We start from the raw sequence: 19962 nt of genomic DNA, 5'->3' as shown, positions 1-19962 counted from the left end.
AAGAGTGAGACTTAATATTTTTTATTAAAATTTTAGAAAATATCCTAACAAATGATAAATGATAAATGATATAGAATAATATTTCCAAACTACCAAATAATCACTCATCCAAACCTGGCCATGACATGATTATTTTTTTGTTTGATTGATTAAAAGACAATAATTAGTTGGTGGATTTAATGAAACACTGGCTAACACAAGTGACTAATATGATAACAGGACAAACTTCACTTTACCCTCCTATGATATAGGCCATGTGTAAATCATCCCCCCTGATGTTCGAATATCACCGCATAACCCCCCTTTGATTGATGGGGTGAAGTGCACAATTAACACTGTTAACATCAGAATTAAAAAGACTATTTTGCCCTTATATGTATAAATCTTCGTTTAACATTTTTTCTTCAACAATTGTGCATTTGACAAGAACCAGAGAGAGAACTTAGGGTTTTGATTTAACAAATTAATTTAAACAACAAAGACATGCCATGTTCTTCCTCCTTCTCTCTCTAAAATTACAACTCTACCATTTCTCTAATCAAACAAAATCACAACCATAGACGGATGAAACCCACGAAAAACACAGTGGACGACTAACACCGCCACTATGGATGGCGAGACCATCTCTACACAGCACCCAAGTTATCAGATAAATAATGACAAAACACTAAACGAAGTCAGTAGTTTTGCACCATCAAGAACTAACCAAAACTAGCAAAAACAATAAGTATTACATAACAAAACACAGCAATCATGGACTGTTACATCCATGGCCGAACCTAGAAATACACAGGTAGAACCTGTACACAATCATAATGATCTATATAAACCACCGACAACAGTCGAACCTCTACTTTCAATTCCACCGAACTAGAATAAACCCATCATCATCATGACTTGACAGTCAATGATCGCAAATGGGTCTCGATCGAATCAAATTCTAAGTTCAAAATAGAAATAGGTTTGGAACCAAACCCATTTTATGCTGAATTGTTCGTCAAATAGGATGTGTGAGCACCATTAGAGGTGATATACGAAGTGTACGAAGATGATCAAAATGACAATGTCTTGGACGAGAAAGAGGAGAGATACTTGTTACGTTTTTATTCTTGGCAATCCCGTTTGACAAAACTCCTTTCAGTTGTACTTGTTTTCGTACTTTTATTTCAGTGAGGCTATGAGTTTCTTAGATGCGAATCCAACCCAAATTATACCATACAGAGAAGTTTGTGATGTTAATACTTTCAAGATTGCCACTTTGCTGATTATGATGAGGATCGAGCTGGGACATTCTCCCGCTCGAGCGGAGAATGTTGGGTTTCAAAAGTTTGTTTGCCTGCAAAAATACTGGATGTTGTCTTTTCCCGCTCAGGCGGAACTTTCCACGCTCGAGCGTAGGTCCGCTCGAGCGGCCAATTTGACGCTCGAGCGGAGATCGCGGGATAGTTTTCTATAAATACGTGTTTCAGTCCAAATCTAGGATTACTTCTCCAGATTTTCTTCTTGGGTTCTAGAGTTTATATCTGGAGATATTTTGCTAGTTTTCTTTAATGTTTTGATTGAGTATTCAACTCATGGTTTAAAGAGTATACATCAAAGGATTATTTGTTTGTTCTACACAAAAGAGAGAGTTGTTCTTCGGTGGATTCTGAAGAATTCGAGCCTGAAGCTTTGGTGGATTCCGGAGTGGCTCATTGTCAAGACAATTCCGAGGTGAAGACGGGGTTGGAAAAGGCACATAGAGGTTGGTTCAATTCGGGCATGGATTCGCTAGGTAATTGAGAGTATACCTGTGTAATTCCTTTATATTTTCTTAGTGAATTGTTTTGTGGCTGTTGCCCGTGGTTTTTTATCACAATTGGAGGTGTTCAATTGTGGTTTTTCCACGTAAAATCGTTGTGTCGATTTATCTTGATTGTTTGATTGAGATTGTTATATACTGTTTAAAATTGATACATAATCACAAATCAACATATGGGGGATTTCTAGATTTTTCAATACCCATCGCTGTGGATGATTTTAGGAATTTAGTATTTAGATTTTAAATTGATTTGTAGAATAATGAATGATTGGATAATATATATTCATTTACAGGTTATAAATATACATATATATATATATATATATATGTTAGAGTTGGTTATTCAAATTTTGTTTTCCTTTTTATTTACATGTCATAATTTAACACCATCAAACTTAAACATTTGTTTGTTAAACATTTGTAATTTATTACTTTCACTGGGAGTGGTTTGATAATGGAGGTACCGGTGAGAGTTTGTAAATTTACTTTCTTTTTTTTTTTTTTTTTTTGGTAGAGATTTCTAAATCTGGGCTTTAAAAAATGAAGAAGAAAGGCTGTTTTGAAAATGAAAAATGACTGAGACCCCCAGCTGGGGGTGCTGGGGGTCAGCTCCCATTGGACAAAAAAAATTGTTTTTTTTTTTTTTTTTTTTTTTAGATTTTCGGCCAACCCCAGTGCGACACGTCACTGGGGGTCGTCAGTGGGGGTCACCCCACTGGGGTCTGTAGCATGGCCGTTTGAAAATTGGTAATGAAGATGAGGGTATTTTAATCATTTAATTCGGATGAAAAATTATCTTTCCATAACCAATTGCACAGCCCTCCCGTGTGTTGCACAGCCTATTAAAATAAATGAAAAAACTAACTATGCATTTCATTCTATCAATCACAGAAAATTATATAGTGATATTCAACGTCAAGAAGTGATCCGCATATGACTTATATTATAAGGGGATAAAGTGACGTTTATCCATAATAATAATCCTGTGACGGCACTTGTGTTCATGATAAAACTGACAATTGGGTCAAGGTTCATAAGTAGTGCTGGTTCTAACCTTTATCCTTTTCTTAACTCAATCGTATGTACTAATCAATGATTGAATTCAAATTAATTATGTTTTTCACTTATTGATTATTTTTATTTTTTCATAATTTATATTCACCTTCTCTTTATTTTTATTCTTTTATAATTTATATTGACTGCCTTTGAAATTGAAGATAATTACAGAAATTAATATTGAAATTTTGAAATAACACTAATAATCGTACTTAAAGTTTAAATTTTTGTTACAAATACCACCTGTACGGGGAGGAAATAATTCTCCTCGTATAATCCTGTTGACCAAGTCCACGCTCCTCCGTACGACGTCGCTTTGTCACCTGAAAACACAAACGTGAGCTAGCCGGCGGGTGTGTGCCGGAAACCTCTCCGATGCCTAAGTCAGAAAACTTGACAAATAGACAAAGCTCTAAGTTCTCAGAAAGATTGTGTTCAATTACCTCCTCCAAGGTGATGCTTGTAGGCTTTTATAAGTTTCCCGTGGCACAATCCTGGTAGGACTTGTATTTCTCCATGCAGAGTCCTCCTAGGATTCATACTCTTAAGGATAATGCTTATCCTTTCACACCCTCCCCCACTGCTTAAACCAAGTGGGATGGTTTTCTCCATAGCCGAACTACCACACGGCCGAAATAACACTGGCTATGCTGAGCCACAGAGAAGGCCGAACTATCCTTAGCTCGGTCTTCTCCTTTAACTCATTACTTCGGCTGCCCCTGTTCAACCTTGGTGTGCTTAGATCAAACTTCCAAGTAACAAGTTCTGACTGACCTAGCCAGAGTATGTCATGACCGGACTAACTCCGAAGCCGGTCTTCCCAGAACATATTGCGACCGGACTAACTCTAAGACCGGCCCTACTCCGAGTTGTCTCTAGACCGGAGTAGCCTTACTCTTCCTTGGGCCGAAGCAACTATCTCTTCTTGAGCCGGAATAAACTCACCTCCTTGGGCCGAAGTAACTTTGTCTCCCCAAGGCCGGAGTAACCTTGCCCTCTAGGCCTGAGTATTCAGTACGGCCTTTTTACCTAGTCCTCTGCGTTTTGGGCCTCAAAACCCAACTCGAAGCTCGGCCCATTTTTCCCAAAAATTACCCTCTCACCACCTCTATTGGTTTATCATCAATTTAAAAAAAAGGAAATGGCTGATATAACTAAAAAGACAAAAAAAGAAAAATTACATTTTCAAATTTTCCTTTTACAAATACCACATTTATGTTTGGCATTAATTTTTTTTTTAAACTATTTTAGTCATAAAAAGATAAAATAAGTTAAGAAGTCAATAAAACAAAATAACACATCTAAATCATAATTATTTTATTTTATTTTATTTTTCATAATGAATAATTTATATTTTAAACAAATCTCAGCGGATATATTTGTAATTTATCAAAAAAGAAAATAAGATATTGAGTTACTTTTCTTGATTTTCACATTTACACAGTAGGATTATTTGTTTGGAATGTCCTAAATAAGTGCACTTTTTGAATTTTTAGATTAAAAAATTGAGGAAAAAAATATGATTGTTTGGGTTAACTTTTTGACTTTTTATGAAAAAATGTATATTAAAAAATTATATAAATTAGTGTGTAGGGAAAAATTAGGATTGTGAGTTGTGCAGCCATAATTTTTGACTTCTGGTGAATGGTGATAGCTTTTAATTTTTTGGATAACTTTTTGACTTTTTGACCACATGCCAAACTTTAATGTGGATAGGGTGGATATCTGAGAAGTTGCTATTTTAATAGACTATTTTAGTTTTTAATTATTTTAGTAGGTTAAATTTTTGTGTTTTGGAAGATAAATAATTTTTTTTGTAATTGGATGTGATGTTTCTGAAACAAAAAATGAAATGATTATAATTTAAATATGATATTTTGTCTTATTAATTATTTTAGTCTATTTTATCTTTTTGTGAATTTTAGACTAAGGCCTTATTTGGAAACAAGTTTTTCTAATAATTTTTTAATTTTTTAGTTAAAATATGATGTAAAAATATTAGTATGTTTAGGATAAATTTTTAATTTTTTACGAAAAGATTTTAAAAAAAATGGAGAGAAAAAAATTCACCAAGGATCCTCTAGAGTGAAATTTCCCTAAAGTTTCCTAGAGTGCTACATTGTGTGGTTGAGATTTACTGGCAAGTCACATCAATTTTTTTGATGTGACTTATAAGTAAATCTCAACCACACAATATAATACTCTAAGAAACTTTAAGAAAAAATCACTCTAGAGGATCCTTGCTCAAAAAAATTAAGCTAAAATTTGACTTCTCACACAGCCCAAGATAAGATATCTCAAGAAAGCCAAACCAAACAAAACCTTATTCTCTGTGAGCCTTCAAGGTTTACATTTAAAAACTCCCGTCCCTTGCTCAGAGAGAGAGAGAGAGAGAGAGAGATGGAGACTATTGCAGAAGCTGAGGTAAACCAAACCATGTCAGAATCAAAGGAGCAATCCACATCCACACCGGAGCCGGTGAGCTCGGCGTTGGAAGATGTGCTATCGGATATGAGTTTGTCGTACGTACAGAGACTACAACGAGCCACAACCATTGAACTTAATACTCTCTTCAAGCTTGCGGCTCCTGCAATTGTAGTTTACTTGCTCAACAATGTCACTTCCATGGCCACCCAAATCTTTTGTGGCCATCTTGGAAATCTTGAGCTTGCTGCTGCTTCTCTTGGCAACAATGGCATCCAAGTCTTTGCCTATGGTGTCATGGTAACTCTCTCTCTCTCTCTCTCTCTCTCTCACGTTCGTGGATGTTTATGTGAGTATCCATGTTGCATTCATCTATGTGTCCATGTAACATATGTGAACATACATACATATAAAAATTGGTACACATACAAGATTTTTTTTTTATTTTTTTATTTTGTTCTATTATAAAATAATAAAAAAAAATTATGGGAAGTTACACTTTGCCTCCTTTATTTTTTTGGGTAATGGGATATTCCGATCAGTTTAAGTGTACTTAGACTAATTTAAAGATCCATGCAAAGTGCCTCTTTCACATGAATCAGATAAATATCAAGCGTGACCTCAAAAAATTAATAACACCTAATAAAAGTTAAACTTGCAACTTGAAAGGAGTACACCCCCAACTCCCAAACCCCAAACTTACTTTGTCTCTTTTACGTTTTGTCATCCTTTTCATTTTGTCCCTTGATTTTTTTTTCCTCACTTTTGCCTTCGTATTTCAAGTTTTTTTTTTCTAAATTACTCCAAGAATTAATTTATATTCAAAATTAGACAAATAATAACGTACTAACAGTCATGTAACATAAAATATTTTATTATATATAACTCAAATATTTGACATAAATCACAATATAATTATATATTTTTATGTCATGTATCAATTAATGTGATGTTTTCTATCTAATTTTAATTCGAAATTAATTTTTAAAAAAATTTAAAATATGAAAGTCAAAATGAAAAAAAAGAAAAATGCTTCAAAGGCCAAAATAAAAATAAAAATAAAAATAAAAAAGGGCTTAAAAGATAGTTTATTTATTTTAAGTGAAAGGGATGGTTGAGTGACCAGTAGTCCCATCAAAGCCAATATACACCGAGACGACGAGACATTAAAGAGAATAGTACTTCTGTATTTTGAACCTATAAAATCTACTTCGGAAAGAATCAAAACAACTTTGTAGTATTATGTTTATGTCACAATCAGTGGAGTCACTAGAAGTCCAGAAGGGGCTTATTGCTTCCTCAACTTTTTAAAAATTACATTTTATTATAAAGTTTTGAGATTTTTTTTAAGTTGTTTTTAAAAAAAACAACCAAATCAGTCTGTCGCATTTTGGACGGACACGTAATGACGATCAGATGATTATGAATTGATTTTTTTAATTCATCTAATTTTGGACGGATAGCGAATTTGAGATTCTTTTGATCAGAACCAAACCGCCAAACAACAAGCACCCCTAGTAATTTGTAAGATTTTGTGTTTTCAATTTATTTAGATATTTTATTTGTGTTTTCAATTAAAAAATAATTTAAATATTCTGTTGAAAAAGAGTTTTCAACTTGAATATATTTTTTGAATTGAAAAAAATAAATGTATTATTTATCTAAATTTTTTAGTTTTTAAATCTAACTCTAAAAATAATAAATAAAAAAGATGATATATGTTGGTTGGTTTTTGTTTTCAAAAACCGATATAAAAGTAACAATACAAAGACATGCAATCTCTATTACTGCTCTATTTATGATTTTGGTAGTTTGAATTATTTTTACATTTTAAAAACTACAGATTGAAATACTTTATGTAGATGAAACATGCAGTGATTGTATTATTCTAAAGTTTTAAACTTTCTTTCTTTAGAGGAGATATGCAGTGATTGTAATGCTTTTTTAAGTCATTGACAGTAACACTTTTTTTTTTAAAAAAAAGTACACAAGTTGAATTATGTTAAAAATTTATAACGATTCACATCAATCCGCTAATCCATTCAATCCACATTCGCCGAATTGACAGACGAATGGGAATTTATTTTCTCAAATCCGCCAATCTGACGAACGGATAGCGGATTGAAAGTTCCGTAACCGCAACCACCCCACGCCCATCCCTAGTTAAGATCATACACAAACATTAAAATGGTATATCCAATATAAATTAACAAATGCTACATGATAATATATGTTTCAGCTTGGAATGGGAAGTGCAGTGGAGACACTATGTGGCCAAGCCTATGGAGCTCATAAATATGGAATGCTAGGCATATATTTACAAAGATCAGCAATCCTCCTCATGGCAACAGGCATTCCACTCACATTCATCTACATATTCTCTAAGCCCCTCCTCCTCTTGCTCGGCGAATCGTCAGAAATAGCGTCTGCAGCCTCCATATTCGTATACGGTCTCATCCCACAAATCTTCGCATACGCCGCCAACTTCCCCATTCAAAAATTCTTACAAGCACAGAGCATTGTAACCCCGAGTGCCATAATCTCTGCGGCCACACTAGTATTTCACTTGATTGTGACGTGGCTCGTGGTGTACAGGTTGGGTTGGGGATTGTTGGGTGCATCACTGGTGTTGAGTTTGTCATGGTGGATTGTGGTGGTGGCTCAATTTGTGTATATATTGATGAGTAGTAGGTGCAAGGAGACATGGAGTGGGTTCAGTTTGCTGGCATTTTCTGGGCTGTGGGATTTCTTGAAACTGTCTGCTGCTTCTGGGGTTATGCTGTGTTTGGAGACTTGGTATTATCAGATTATTGTTTTGATTGCTGGGTTACTTGAAGATGCTGAGATTGCCTTGGACTCTCTTTCTATTTGGTAAGAAATTCAAGATCTTTAAAATGTCTACCCTAGTTTTACCTGCAGCAACACGTGTCTATTTTTTGTTTTATAATCGAGTGCCCGGATCAATTTACGTGCATCTCGACTAATCTCAAAGATGAATCCAATCTTAAAGGATTGGCCTAATGAGTACAATTTGAGATTTTAAAATGTAATTATAGGTCTCAAATTCAATACTCATATAACGTCTAACTCGTTAATATATGATTTTAAAAGAATTTAGAAATTTAAATTATAAATTTCTAACATATATTTTATCCACGAAAGCTACCCTCAGAGAGAATTGAACCACAATCAACTCTTGACAAGCACATATGACCATTGGACCAGTTGGTCCTGATCCTCTAACATTCTTGATAGAAATGTCCACAAGAAAAAGAAGAGGGTCTAGTTTTATGTGATCTATCTCATTCTAATTATTTGAATAATTTATTTCATAGATTTCTATATGTAGATTATTCAAAAAATTTAATTAAAATAATCCAACTACGATAAATATATGATTTTATTATATTTGTCTTCAAATAATGACGACGAATATGATTTTAAAAGTATGTCATTCAATTTTTTTAAATAATAAAAGAATGTGTTTTTTGATGGTTGAAATTAATCTAATTATTTTTTATAGATGATTTATATATAAGAATTTTTAAAATAAATCATTCAAATTATTGAAATAAAAGTCGTAACGAGCCTTACAGTGTGCGCAGCCTAGTCCATTAACTAAAACGGGAGAAAAGCTCTTTGTCAAAAATAAAAAATAAAATAAAATAAATAAAAATACTTTTGGTGAAAATTTGTATTAAAAAATATTAGTAACAAAAATAGTTAAATAAAAAATACAATGATTAAATTACACTCCTTACACTTTGACAAAAATTTCACTTTAGTTGCTTTACTTTCAATTGTAATAATAAATCTCTACGTTTGAAGTTAAGTTAAAATTTCACTCTTCCTTCCATCTACTATTATGCTGTATTTGCTTGAGGGATTTAAGGAGGGATTTGGAAAGGGAAATGAAAAAGGTAAGTGAAATGTGAATAAAAATGTCTATATTTCACCTATTTTTACAAATTTTTTTTTTCCTATTTCAAATCCCTCTCAAAATCTCCTAACCAAACACAGCGTTAACAAAATTAAAGAAATTTGTCATTTGAAGCATATATGACATATTTGTTATCTCATTAGCACCTTTACATTTTTATCAAAATTTTGATTTAGTTTCTTCATTTTTAATTAATGTTAGCTTTACTAGCAGTAAATTGATGAAAAAATGAGATTAAAACTTGATTTTAAAATTTAAAAAATTAACTGTTACAATTATAAATAAAAGTATTTAAATAAATTTTAATAAAAATAAAAAAATACTAAACGCAGTATACCCAAATACGATTTTGTCATTTATATGACAATAAAAAGTGTAATGTGGGAGCTGTCGGATCATGCTAATCCCTTTCATGAATCACGTCCAATCACTACCATTCCCAAGTTCAATCACTACCATTCCCAACCAAAAAAAAAACAAAAAAAACAAAAACAAAAACAAAGTTCAAAGGAGTTCGCGACAAAAGTATATAGTATATATATCTGTACCCGTTGAAGTGTGTGTTTTATGATAGCGACCTTGACGCCGTCTCTCCACAACTAACTTTCGATGTGCCAATTCTCTGGCTGGGTAGGTAAGTCAAAGAATTGTTAATATTAAGGGTTGGTTTGGGATGTCCTAAAAAAGTGTATTTTTTGACTTATTGGTGGGTTTGGGTTGGGTTTGGGTTGGATTTGATGTGATGTGTTAGAGAGGTGATGTGATTTAAATAAGATGATGTGACTTAAATAAGATAGTGACTTTTTGACTTATTTAGTGCATGCCAAACTAGTTCTAAATTAAATATAAAATAAAAAATAAATTAATATAAATCGACAATGTAAATTGTTACAAAGCTTAATTAGGCAGGAAGCCGTTGCAGATCAACGGAACTTAAGCAGAGTTAACTATTGACAGCTACAATTATCTATTACGGTAAGAATATTTAAGTCATTCTCTAACTTAGTATTTGGTGAATGTTTCTCTAAAAAATCTATAATTATAAACTAAAGTGATATAGAAATTGAATAGATAGAAGAGAAATTAGCCAGTTGAAAAAACCTAAAAAAGATGTGGATCAATTATATGATAAAAATTTTCAACTCAAACAAATCTGTAAAATCAAAATTGTGGAACAAATCTTACCTTTTACTCAAGATAATCAAATATTTCAATTACTTAATAAAAAAAACAATTATCAAATTCCTCGAACACTTAAATTTCTTACATCTTGATTTGGTATAAGTAGATAGTTCAAAGGAGTTCGCGACAAAAGTATATGGTATATATATCTGTACCCTTTGAAGTGTGTGTTTTGTGGTGGGGACCTTGAGGCCCTATCCTCAACTAACGTTCGATGTGTCAATTCTCTGGCGGGGTATGTAAATTGAATTATGTATGCTTTTTCATAATCTTTCAATGAAGTTTTTATTTTGTCCTAAAAAAAAATCTGTTCGCTAGTGGTTCTCACAGACCGAGGTAGACCCGTTGAAATCGTTCAATCTAATCTAAGATTTTTTATATCTGCTTATGTTCAGATGTATGGTGGATGGGATGTCATCTAATCCAACCCGATCCACCAATCCATTCTAAAAAATGACGTTATGCTTTTATACTTTGCATGTTAAAAGGAAGACTTTTTATTTAGTAATAATATTAACTATTTATAAAATATGAAAGTTGACAAAAATAAAGAACAGGAAAATTTGGACCCAAATAAGGTCCAAAATAATAAAAAAAAAATTACTCTAAAATAGTTCAAAAAAAGATTTAAAATAGTAAATTCTAAACCTCCAAATTAATCCATATTTATCTGTCAACTCGTACGACCCGCTCTATTCTCATCCGCTAATTAAGCAAACGGATACAGATTATTTTTTTTATTCTGCCTAAATTCGGACGGATGACGAATGAGAATCCACCCGACCCAACCCGATCTACGAACACCCCTAAACATAGATAGATAAAATATATTTTATAGTATTAACTCATATCATTTTCTATGGAGATTCTCTATGAACATTCTCTTTATATTGTCATTACTCATTCTTCAGATAATATTTTGCATCTGGTGCTGATTTTTGTCAATTGCCTTTGACATACTACAAAAAATTAAAGTTTTAGAAACTAAAATTTAGGAACAAAATTATTGTTTAAAGGCCAAATATTTTTGTTACAAAAAATGTCGTTATTATATTTTTAGTAATGAAAATTAGACATTAGTAATGAATTATTATCTTTTTGGGAGCAAATTTTTTGTCTCAAAAAATAAATCATTTTGAGACCAAATTATTTTGTCCCTAAAAGTTTATTAATTAGTGACATTTTCAAAATTTTGTCTCTAAAAATCTTGTTTTTGATTTTTTGGAATGACCTTTTAGCGATTATCCTTAAGACAATAAAAATTGGTTCTTAAATGTCTTTTCTAACAAAATTTTTACTTTTAGAGACTAAAAGATTTGATTTTTTAAACTCTTATATGTTGTAATGATAAGAATATATAGAAATTAACTTTATTAATTAAGGGGTGGCTGTATTGTATGTGTATTTGTATTGTTCACTCTTAGGAAATATGCATTATATATATATATATATTAGAAAAATTACATTAAAAAATCAAGATTAATTCTTGTAACAAAATAAATTTTAAATTTTAAACTTTATCAATTTAAACCCTAAATATCTAAATCCTTTTATTATTTCCATTAATTAAACCGGACAAAAAAAATAATTTTTTAGACGTTTTATGTATACCTACATTGAATTTAATAACTAAAATATTATTTTTCTGTCTTCTTTATTTAACGGAAATAAGCTAATGATTTAGATTAAAAATAAATCAAAAGATTAAAATTAATTAAATTCAAAATTTATTTTAGTTTTAATTTTTTTAAAAAAATAATTTCTCCTATAGCCTTTTACCATAGGTGTAAGGTACAAACAAAGCCAACAGAGTTTGTGTCAAAAAACATAGACTAATGTTATAAACAAGCTACTATCTAAAAAAACACTGTTTTAAACAAGCTAAGAGATATCATATCACATGCAGCATGACTATATCTGGATGGGTGTACATGATTGCTGTGGGGTTCAATGCAGCTGCCAGGTATGTATTTTTTTAACTCATAGGGGTAATTAAATTATGAAAAATTGTAAATCAGTAATATCTTCTTAAAATATTTAAAATTATCAATTTTTTCATTAAACTGTTGAAAAATTGCATTTCATAAGCAATTGAAAAATAATTTCATTTTTATAGTGGAGCAAATTTTCTATGTATATGATGCAAGTTTATTTTTGTGTTTAGTGTAAAGTCTTTTTGTGTGTTAAAATTGTATCAAAAAATATTTCATCTGTAGTGCAATTATTTTATGAGTGTTCCACTTATTTGCAATTTTTTTTTTTAAATCATTGGTGGTTAAATTGTGTGTATTATACCATTTTAACTCTCAATATTTCAATTATGTCAACGGCAATTGCATCACCATAGTCTTCAAATAAAAATGATAAGTTTAGGTAGGTACAATTTTTATTTTTATTTTTATCAAAGTATGTTTAAAAAAATTTTGTAGCATGGATGCCACTCCCATTAATAAACTCTAAATTCAAATTGACCATGATGACTTTATTATAAACATGTGTACATACATGTAAAATTAATATCACAAAACAAGATGGTATTATCTCCAAGAATTTTATTGAGAATAAAATTTATTTTAATTTTTATAGTGTGAGGGTGAGCAATGAACTTGGGGCAGGACATCCAAAATCAGCCTCTTTTGCGGTTATAATTGTAACCTTAAGCTCATTTTTAATCGCTGTAATATTGGCCATGGTAGTGCTCATATTGCGCCATGTCGTCAGTTATGCCTTCACTAGCGGCACCACAGTTGAAGAAGCAGTCTCCGAACTTGCACCCTTCTTGGCAGTTGCCATCATTCTCAATGGTGTTCAACCTGTTTTGTCTGGTAAGTAATTTTTTATTATTATTTATTATTCAAGTTTTATAGGCAAATATTGAAGTTCGCTTCTTTAATTCCCTCTTGCAAGTCTAATTCTATTTTTTTTGGCCAACAAGTTTTGTCAGCTTACAATATATATATATATATATATATATATATATATATATACATATATGTATATTTGTTATTTTATTGCGTAGTTTTGGATCTTTCTAATTTCAATACTATAATCATTTTCATTTTCACCTACATTCTATTAATTTAAATTTATAACATTTTATTTTCAGAATAAAATTCAACAAAAGTTTTAGGATGCTTAACATTTTTCTTCTAATTTTTAGGAGAACTCAGATTGTCTCGAGCCACAATTAAACATAAGAGTCCAGTTTCATGATTGTAGGCCTAATCTTGGATTTATCTTATTGATTTGAATTATTCAATTTGTAAGGATCATCGAACAATTTATTCATACAAAAATTCAAATTGATATAAAATCGGTACAATGTGATTAGTTTATGTGTTTGAAAAAAATACATGGTCTAATTTCAAAATCATACTTGTCATATATTTTTTTTCAAAAGAAATGTGATCCGATCAGATAGGTATAAATGTTCCATCAACTTAATTTTTTTGTAAATGATTTTCTTGATCTTTACAATTTGAACAATTTGAATAAAAAAATAAACTTGGAGTAAACCGACAGTCATGAAACTAGACCCTCTAATCGAATTAAACTAGAAACAACGTGGACCTTATTTTACAATTTGTTGTTGTCCTCTTTCCAATATAATGGTACTAGTGGTGGATAAATCGGTCCATAATTTATAGGATTTAGAATTATGATGGACCAGATTTGGAAAGAGTGATTTATGTAACTAACCATTCTTTAACTTTATTTTTTATGAGTATAAATTATGTAATAGTAGTTACATAAAGAATTAGTTATAAATATTAAACAACTAACCTTGAATTGGTTAAAGAGCATTCTAATTGATTAAATTAATTAAAAAATATATTATATTAATTAATATCCAGAACATGTGGGTGCTCTTAGAATTTTATATTTTTTTTTAACTAACTTGAAAATAAAATAATTAGCCATACTAAAAGGACTCAACTTAAGAATATAATTACATAATATTGGCCAGACCCAACACATCTAAATCGAGGAATTATTTTTTTTTCGGAAATAATTTCATGTGCCCCAACATAATAATTATTAATTGAAAGAGTGAGACCCAATATTTTTTATTGAAATTTTAGAAAACATCATAACAAATAATAAGTGACAAATGATATGAAATAATATTTCAAAATTATTAAATAATCATTCATCTAAATCCGGCCATGACATGATTATTTTTTTGCTTCATTGATTAAAAGACAATAATTACTTAGTGGATTTAATGAAACGCTGACTAACACAAGTGACTAACATGATAATAATCATGTGACGACACTTGTTCATGATAAAACTGACAATTGGGTCAAGTTTCATAAGTAGTGCTGGTGCTAACCTTTATCCTTTTCTTAACTCAATCATATGTACTAATCAATGATTGAATTCAAGTTAATTACGTTTTTCACTTCTTGTTTATTTTTATTTTTTTATAATTTATATTCACCTTTTCTTTATTTTTATTCTTTTATAATTTATATATTGACGTTCTCTGAAATTGATGATAATTACAAAAATTAATATTGAAAATTTTGAAATAACACTAATAATCTTACTTAGCCTTCATTTGGGAAGACAAAATTGAGGTTTTTTTTGGCTATTCTATCTATAAAAAACAAAATAGGTTTTTTAGTCTAATAACACAAAATATCACATCCAATGTATAATCATTACATTCTATCTCTCACAAAAAAGTCAAAAAAGTCAAAAGCCTTTTCCAAACTAAACTTTTTAGTCCCAGGCTAAAATAGTCAAAAAAACCAAAAAGTTAAAAAGTCAACCCACTTTCCAAACGAAAGCTTAATTACTCCATACTACCCCACTCAACATGGCCACCCCCTCCCCCACACCCCCACCTTGTCCACTACATTCTCACCTCCCATGACCACCATACCTCACTCCACCCCCACTTTACTTGTCTCCCCTCCTCCTCCATTCCTGTCTCACCTCACCTCACCTTACCACCATCACCCTTGATTACTTTTACCACCACTACTGCCACTCACATTGTAAATCATCACCATCTAAACAATAAATCATCACTATCTAAACAATAAATCATCATTCGCCTCCAACTCTGCCGCCTCTTTCCTCTTTGTCCCCTGTTCTGGCGATCATAATTAACCACCATCTTTTCATCTTTTCTGTTTGTCCTCCAATAATTTTTACTATTTTTTTTTCTTCTCTGTTTCTTCGATTTCAACTATCACTATATTTTTCCCTTTATATGTTTTCTTCAATTTCTACCAATTCTTCACAAATGTGTCGATTGTAGAGTAGGAAAAAGGAGAAAAGAGAAAAGAAAAAAGAAAGATCAAAGTGAGAAGGGTACATGCGAAAGGGTGGAGTGATCACATATAGTTGTAGGGGCAAAAATGTAAAAATCATTTCTCTATTAACTACATTCAATTGACAACACTGATTGGGGACGACAGTGGTATTTCAAAAAAATATTAATTTTATTTTTTTTGTAATTGTCATAAACTTTAGAGGATATTAGTATAATTTTTTCTTTTTTTATCACTAATGACCCTTGCTCTTGAAATCATTATAAGTATTTTGTTTCTCTAACCTTTGTTTTATTTTATAGATTAGATTAATTTAAATAAATGAGACTTTTATACAAAAATTTTACATAAAATGATGTCCTTTATGTTTTATTATTATTATTTCAAATCATAATACCAACTCTTATCGGTCATGATAAGAATATATTGCTGCCACATCAATAGGATATTATTTTATGTAAAACATAATAATAATTATACATTAAAAATAATAAAAAAAAAAGTCCAAAGGAATTATGATTTAGATGCATAAAAATGTCTCATTCATTTTATACCCTTATTCTATTCAATATAATGATGAATTAAAACGACTACTAGCATCTTGATCAGACAACTTGCTAAACCATTATATAATTAGACAATGCTTTTCCACTTACTTCCAAAGAAGGGGAAAATAATAGACTTTCAAGTAATGCATATAATGCTTAATATGAAGATGGGGCAAATATCACAAATCAGTGGTAATTTCAAAAATAAATATTAATTTGATAAAAAAAAAAACTATGAGTTTAACTTTGAATGTAGTAAAATTTCTCATTAATATGTAAATATTTTTTTCTGACTTTCGTTGAAATAATATTTTCCCAATGACGATCCTGGTGCCTTAAAATATAACTTTCACAAATTTATTGAGAAAGAGTAGTTTGCAATATGACTTTTAACAATAACATTCTTGTCTTGTGCTCTTTGAAAAAAAAAAATGAAAAAAGGAAAGAAACCTAACATTCTAACAAATTGGCATAGGCTAGTTGTTAGACATATCTCTCTCTCTCTCTCATGTTGAAATTATGATGATAGATGATAAAATATGTGTTTTCAATGTAAAATGATTGAAGGGGTTGCTGTTGGGTGTGGATGGCAAGCATTTGTTGCGTACGTAAACGTTGGATGTTATTACGTGGTTGGTATTCCACTAGGTGCACTACTCGGCTTCAAATTCAATCTTGGTGCTAAGGTATATCATTTTTTTGTGTTAGAAAACGGAAGTTTAAGATGCAACAAAATAACAAAAACTATTCCAAGATTAAAAAGGTTTAGCATGCTACACATTTACTACTATCTTTTCCATCTAAACCTCAAATGAATGTAATCCATAAGTATTTGATTTTCCTATCTTTTGAATTACAAGTTGTTCTTGTATATATATATATATATATATATTGCTCAGAAAAAGAAATACCATTTATTAATGAAAGTGAAACATTAGAAGGGAAAAGAGGAGTTTTTCTCAATATTTGAGTGAACAACTAATATGCATTCATTGGTGCACCAATCACTCTTTATAAAACATACAATACAAGCATGGATTAAAAGTTTCTTTCACATATATGCATGCAATATTAGCAAAATGATCATAGCATATACATAGTGAGTATATTATGGGTAAGGTTGTGGTTTAATGCAGGGAATATGGTCAGGGATGATAACGGGCACCTTGATTCAAACTATTATTTTAATATGGGTAACTTTTCGGACCAATTGGGATAGAGAGGTAAGATTTGATGAATGCTACTATTTTCTAATCCATGTTAGACTTGCACTCTCATTCGTTATTTCTCTCTTTTATATCTTCTCAAATTATCAACCAATCATCTCACTTACACATCATTAAGTCTATAAAGTGGGTCTAAAAAGTGAACTTGTATATAATTTTTATGATAAGTTTGCATTTTCTTTATTGATGAATGAAAAAGAGTCAGATAGAAAGACACGTCATAAAGACCACTGCTAAAGGGGGATTAATTAGGTGAAGACATTACAATAAAACATTACAAGAAATAATGGAAAGCATGAATAGGCATTAATTAGGTGAAGACAAATATCTTACACACAATGCGATGCATCAAACATGCAGATTTGTTGAACAAATAACAAGAAACCAACCAACGATAACAAAACTCTCAATACTAGCTATACTTGGACGAATCAAGATCCTCTCCTTGATCTCTCTCCTTGATTCCTTACTTGTTGGGTCATTGGGTCCATTTTTGGGCCTAATTTTAATAATCTGAACCATTTACATTTTAAGATTTATTAAGTATATCAAACCTGTAAAAAATCAAATTGATCGAATATCAGAAACTACATGTTCGGATCATCGAACTAAAAATATTTTTAAAAAAAATTTAATCTACAGTTTTCCGAACACATATTTTCTAATTTTTGATCAACTTGATTTTTTACAGGTATAATATACTCAACAAATCTTAAAATGTGAACGGTTCAGATTATCGAAATTGAGCCTAAAAGTAAGCCCAATAATTTAATAAGTAAAGAGTCGAAGAGAGAAATTAAAGAGAGGATCCGATAATGACTCGGTGAATTAAGATCTTACGTAATTAAGTTATAGCTTCAAGCACACATTGCATAGTAACAATGCACAGCATATGCCCTACTTTACAAACAAACAACACTTATAAATTAAGCTATACTTATAAAATTGGTAGTAGTCAACTATATTACACTTTACACTGTTCTTTGATTGTGCAATTGCCTTTTCTCCTAGAAACCCATGTTTTCCTACCGTTTAAAATTCAGAAATTTGTCAATCTGTCACAATATTTATGAGTAAATTACACCCACACCCCTTAAAATTTGCCTTTAAAACAAATGTCAAGAAAAGTCCATACCATTTTTTTTTTCTTTGGCCAAATTATGCTGACAGTCTTTATAATTTATCATTTATGTCATTTTAATCCCGGTAATTTCAATTGATTTGATTTTGACTATAAATTTTTGATTTTGTATCAATTTGGTCAAATTTTTTATTTTGAATCAAGTTGGTCAAATTTTTGATTTTGTATCAATTTTTTATTGCTCCCCGCTAGCGTTATTTCTAAATAATGTGCATGTAAGTAAGCAAGTGTCTTACTTTTAAGGATAAAATTCTAAACTTATTCAATTCAGTGAGTTAATTTCATTCAATTCAATGATTTTTAGTCAAAAACGCTAACCAAATATAGCAATTAGACCAAATTCCCCTGCTTTAATTGGCCCCCCGCTAGTAAACGGTGGGATTGGTCCATTGTATTAGTTGGTCCAATGGGCCAGATATTGAGATAAAAAATAAAATAAAATAAATAGACCAAATTGACATAAAATCTAAAATAAAATGTCAAAATCAAGTTAATTTAAAGTGTGTGGACCAAAAATAGCACAATGGAAAAAATGCATTGATTATTAGTGTGTAATTTGCCCTTCATTTTTTTTTTTATTATTAACAAGTAACTCGGATTTTGTTTGAATCATGGATTTAGATAGGAATTTAGAAAGAGAAATGAAATTCCTACTAAATTTATAATCAAAATACAGTCTAAATGAATAACATGTAGAAATCATGGGCTTGAAAATTCTGAATTTGGAAATTTTCAGGTGGAGAAATCAAGGGATCGATTGGATAAATGGGCAGACAACAAGGAAGATGAGCCTCTTTTGTCAAGCTCATGAGTTGCAGGTCACACAGCATGGCCCAATTGCCCCTTAAAAATAACTTCTATATATGAGGCCATATGACAACAGTATTAGAATGTGTATCGGTATGAGCTATACATGTCACATATTGGACAGTAATAATTGAAATATTAATAAATAATGATATCAAAAATTTAAAATCTCAATATATAATAAATAATATATATGATATTTAAAACCTAGCCACCTATTTTTGGACCATATTAGCTAATTTATTATCATCCCACATTTTTTTTTCCCGCCACTGCAACCACCTCTCGGCAGTATTTTTTTTTTTTTTTTTGGTTATTTATTTTTATGAATTTTTTTATTTTTATTTTTTTGGTAGTGTGCTAATGTGATCAATGACTTCATTGGAGGGGTTAATTATAGGTACCTAGTGCATGAAGCAACAAACATCAATAACAAAAATAAAAAGCCTATAAATCATATTATTTGTGAAATCCTTACTTTTTTCTTGTTATTGGAATTTCACAAAAAAGTTTAGGCAAATTGTACCGATAATCCCAATATTTTGGCTCATG

General features: G+C 30.6%; 1 protein-coding gene across 2 annotated transcripts; it reads left to right on the top strand.

Annotated features, from left to right (window-relative positions):
- The first annotated feature begins 5152 nt into the window (after nt 1-5152).
- LOC114269455 (protein DETOXIFICATION 40-like) lies at nt 5153-19571 on the top strand. 2 transcript variants are annotated; one of them, XM_082887020.1, is made up of 7 exons: nt 5153-5581; nt 7521-8152; nt 12310-12366; nt 12990-13228; nt 16804-16922; nt 17373-17459; nt 19340-19571. In XM_082887020.1, exons 1-7 carry the CDS (start codon nt 5258-5260, stop codon nt 19412-19414), a joined length of 1533 nt encoding a protein of 510 aa, XP_082743146.1. In that variant the 5' UTR covers nt 5153-5257; the 3' UTR covers nt 19415-19571. The 2 variants fall into 2 exon arrangements, with proteins under 2 accessions (XP_082743146.1, XP_082743147.1); XM_082887021.1 differs by lacking the exon at nt 17373-17459 and having other exon boundaries at nt 5160-5581.
- Nucleotides 19572-19962: the final 391 nt, after the last annotated feature.

The sequence above is a fragment of the Camellia sinensis genome, chromosome 9 (genome assembly GCF_055761805.1).
Source record: "Camellia sinensis isolate YWXY chromosome 9, ASM5576180v1, whole genome shotgun sequence".
Taxonomy (NCBI): Eukaryota; Viridiplantae; Streptophyta; class Magnoliopsida; order Ericales; family Theaceae; genus Camellia; species Camellia sinensis.
The sequence above is the reverse complement of the archived record's forward strand: the minus strand, read 5'-3'. Positions and strand labels throughout refer to the sequence as shown.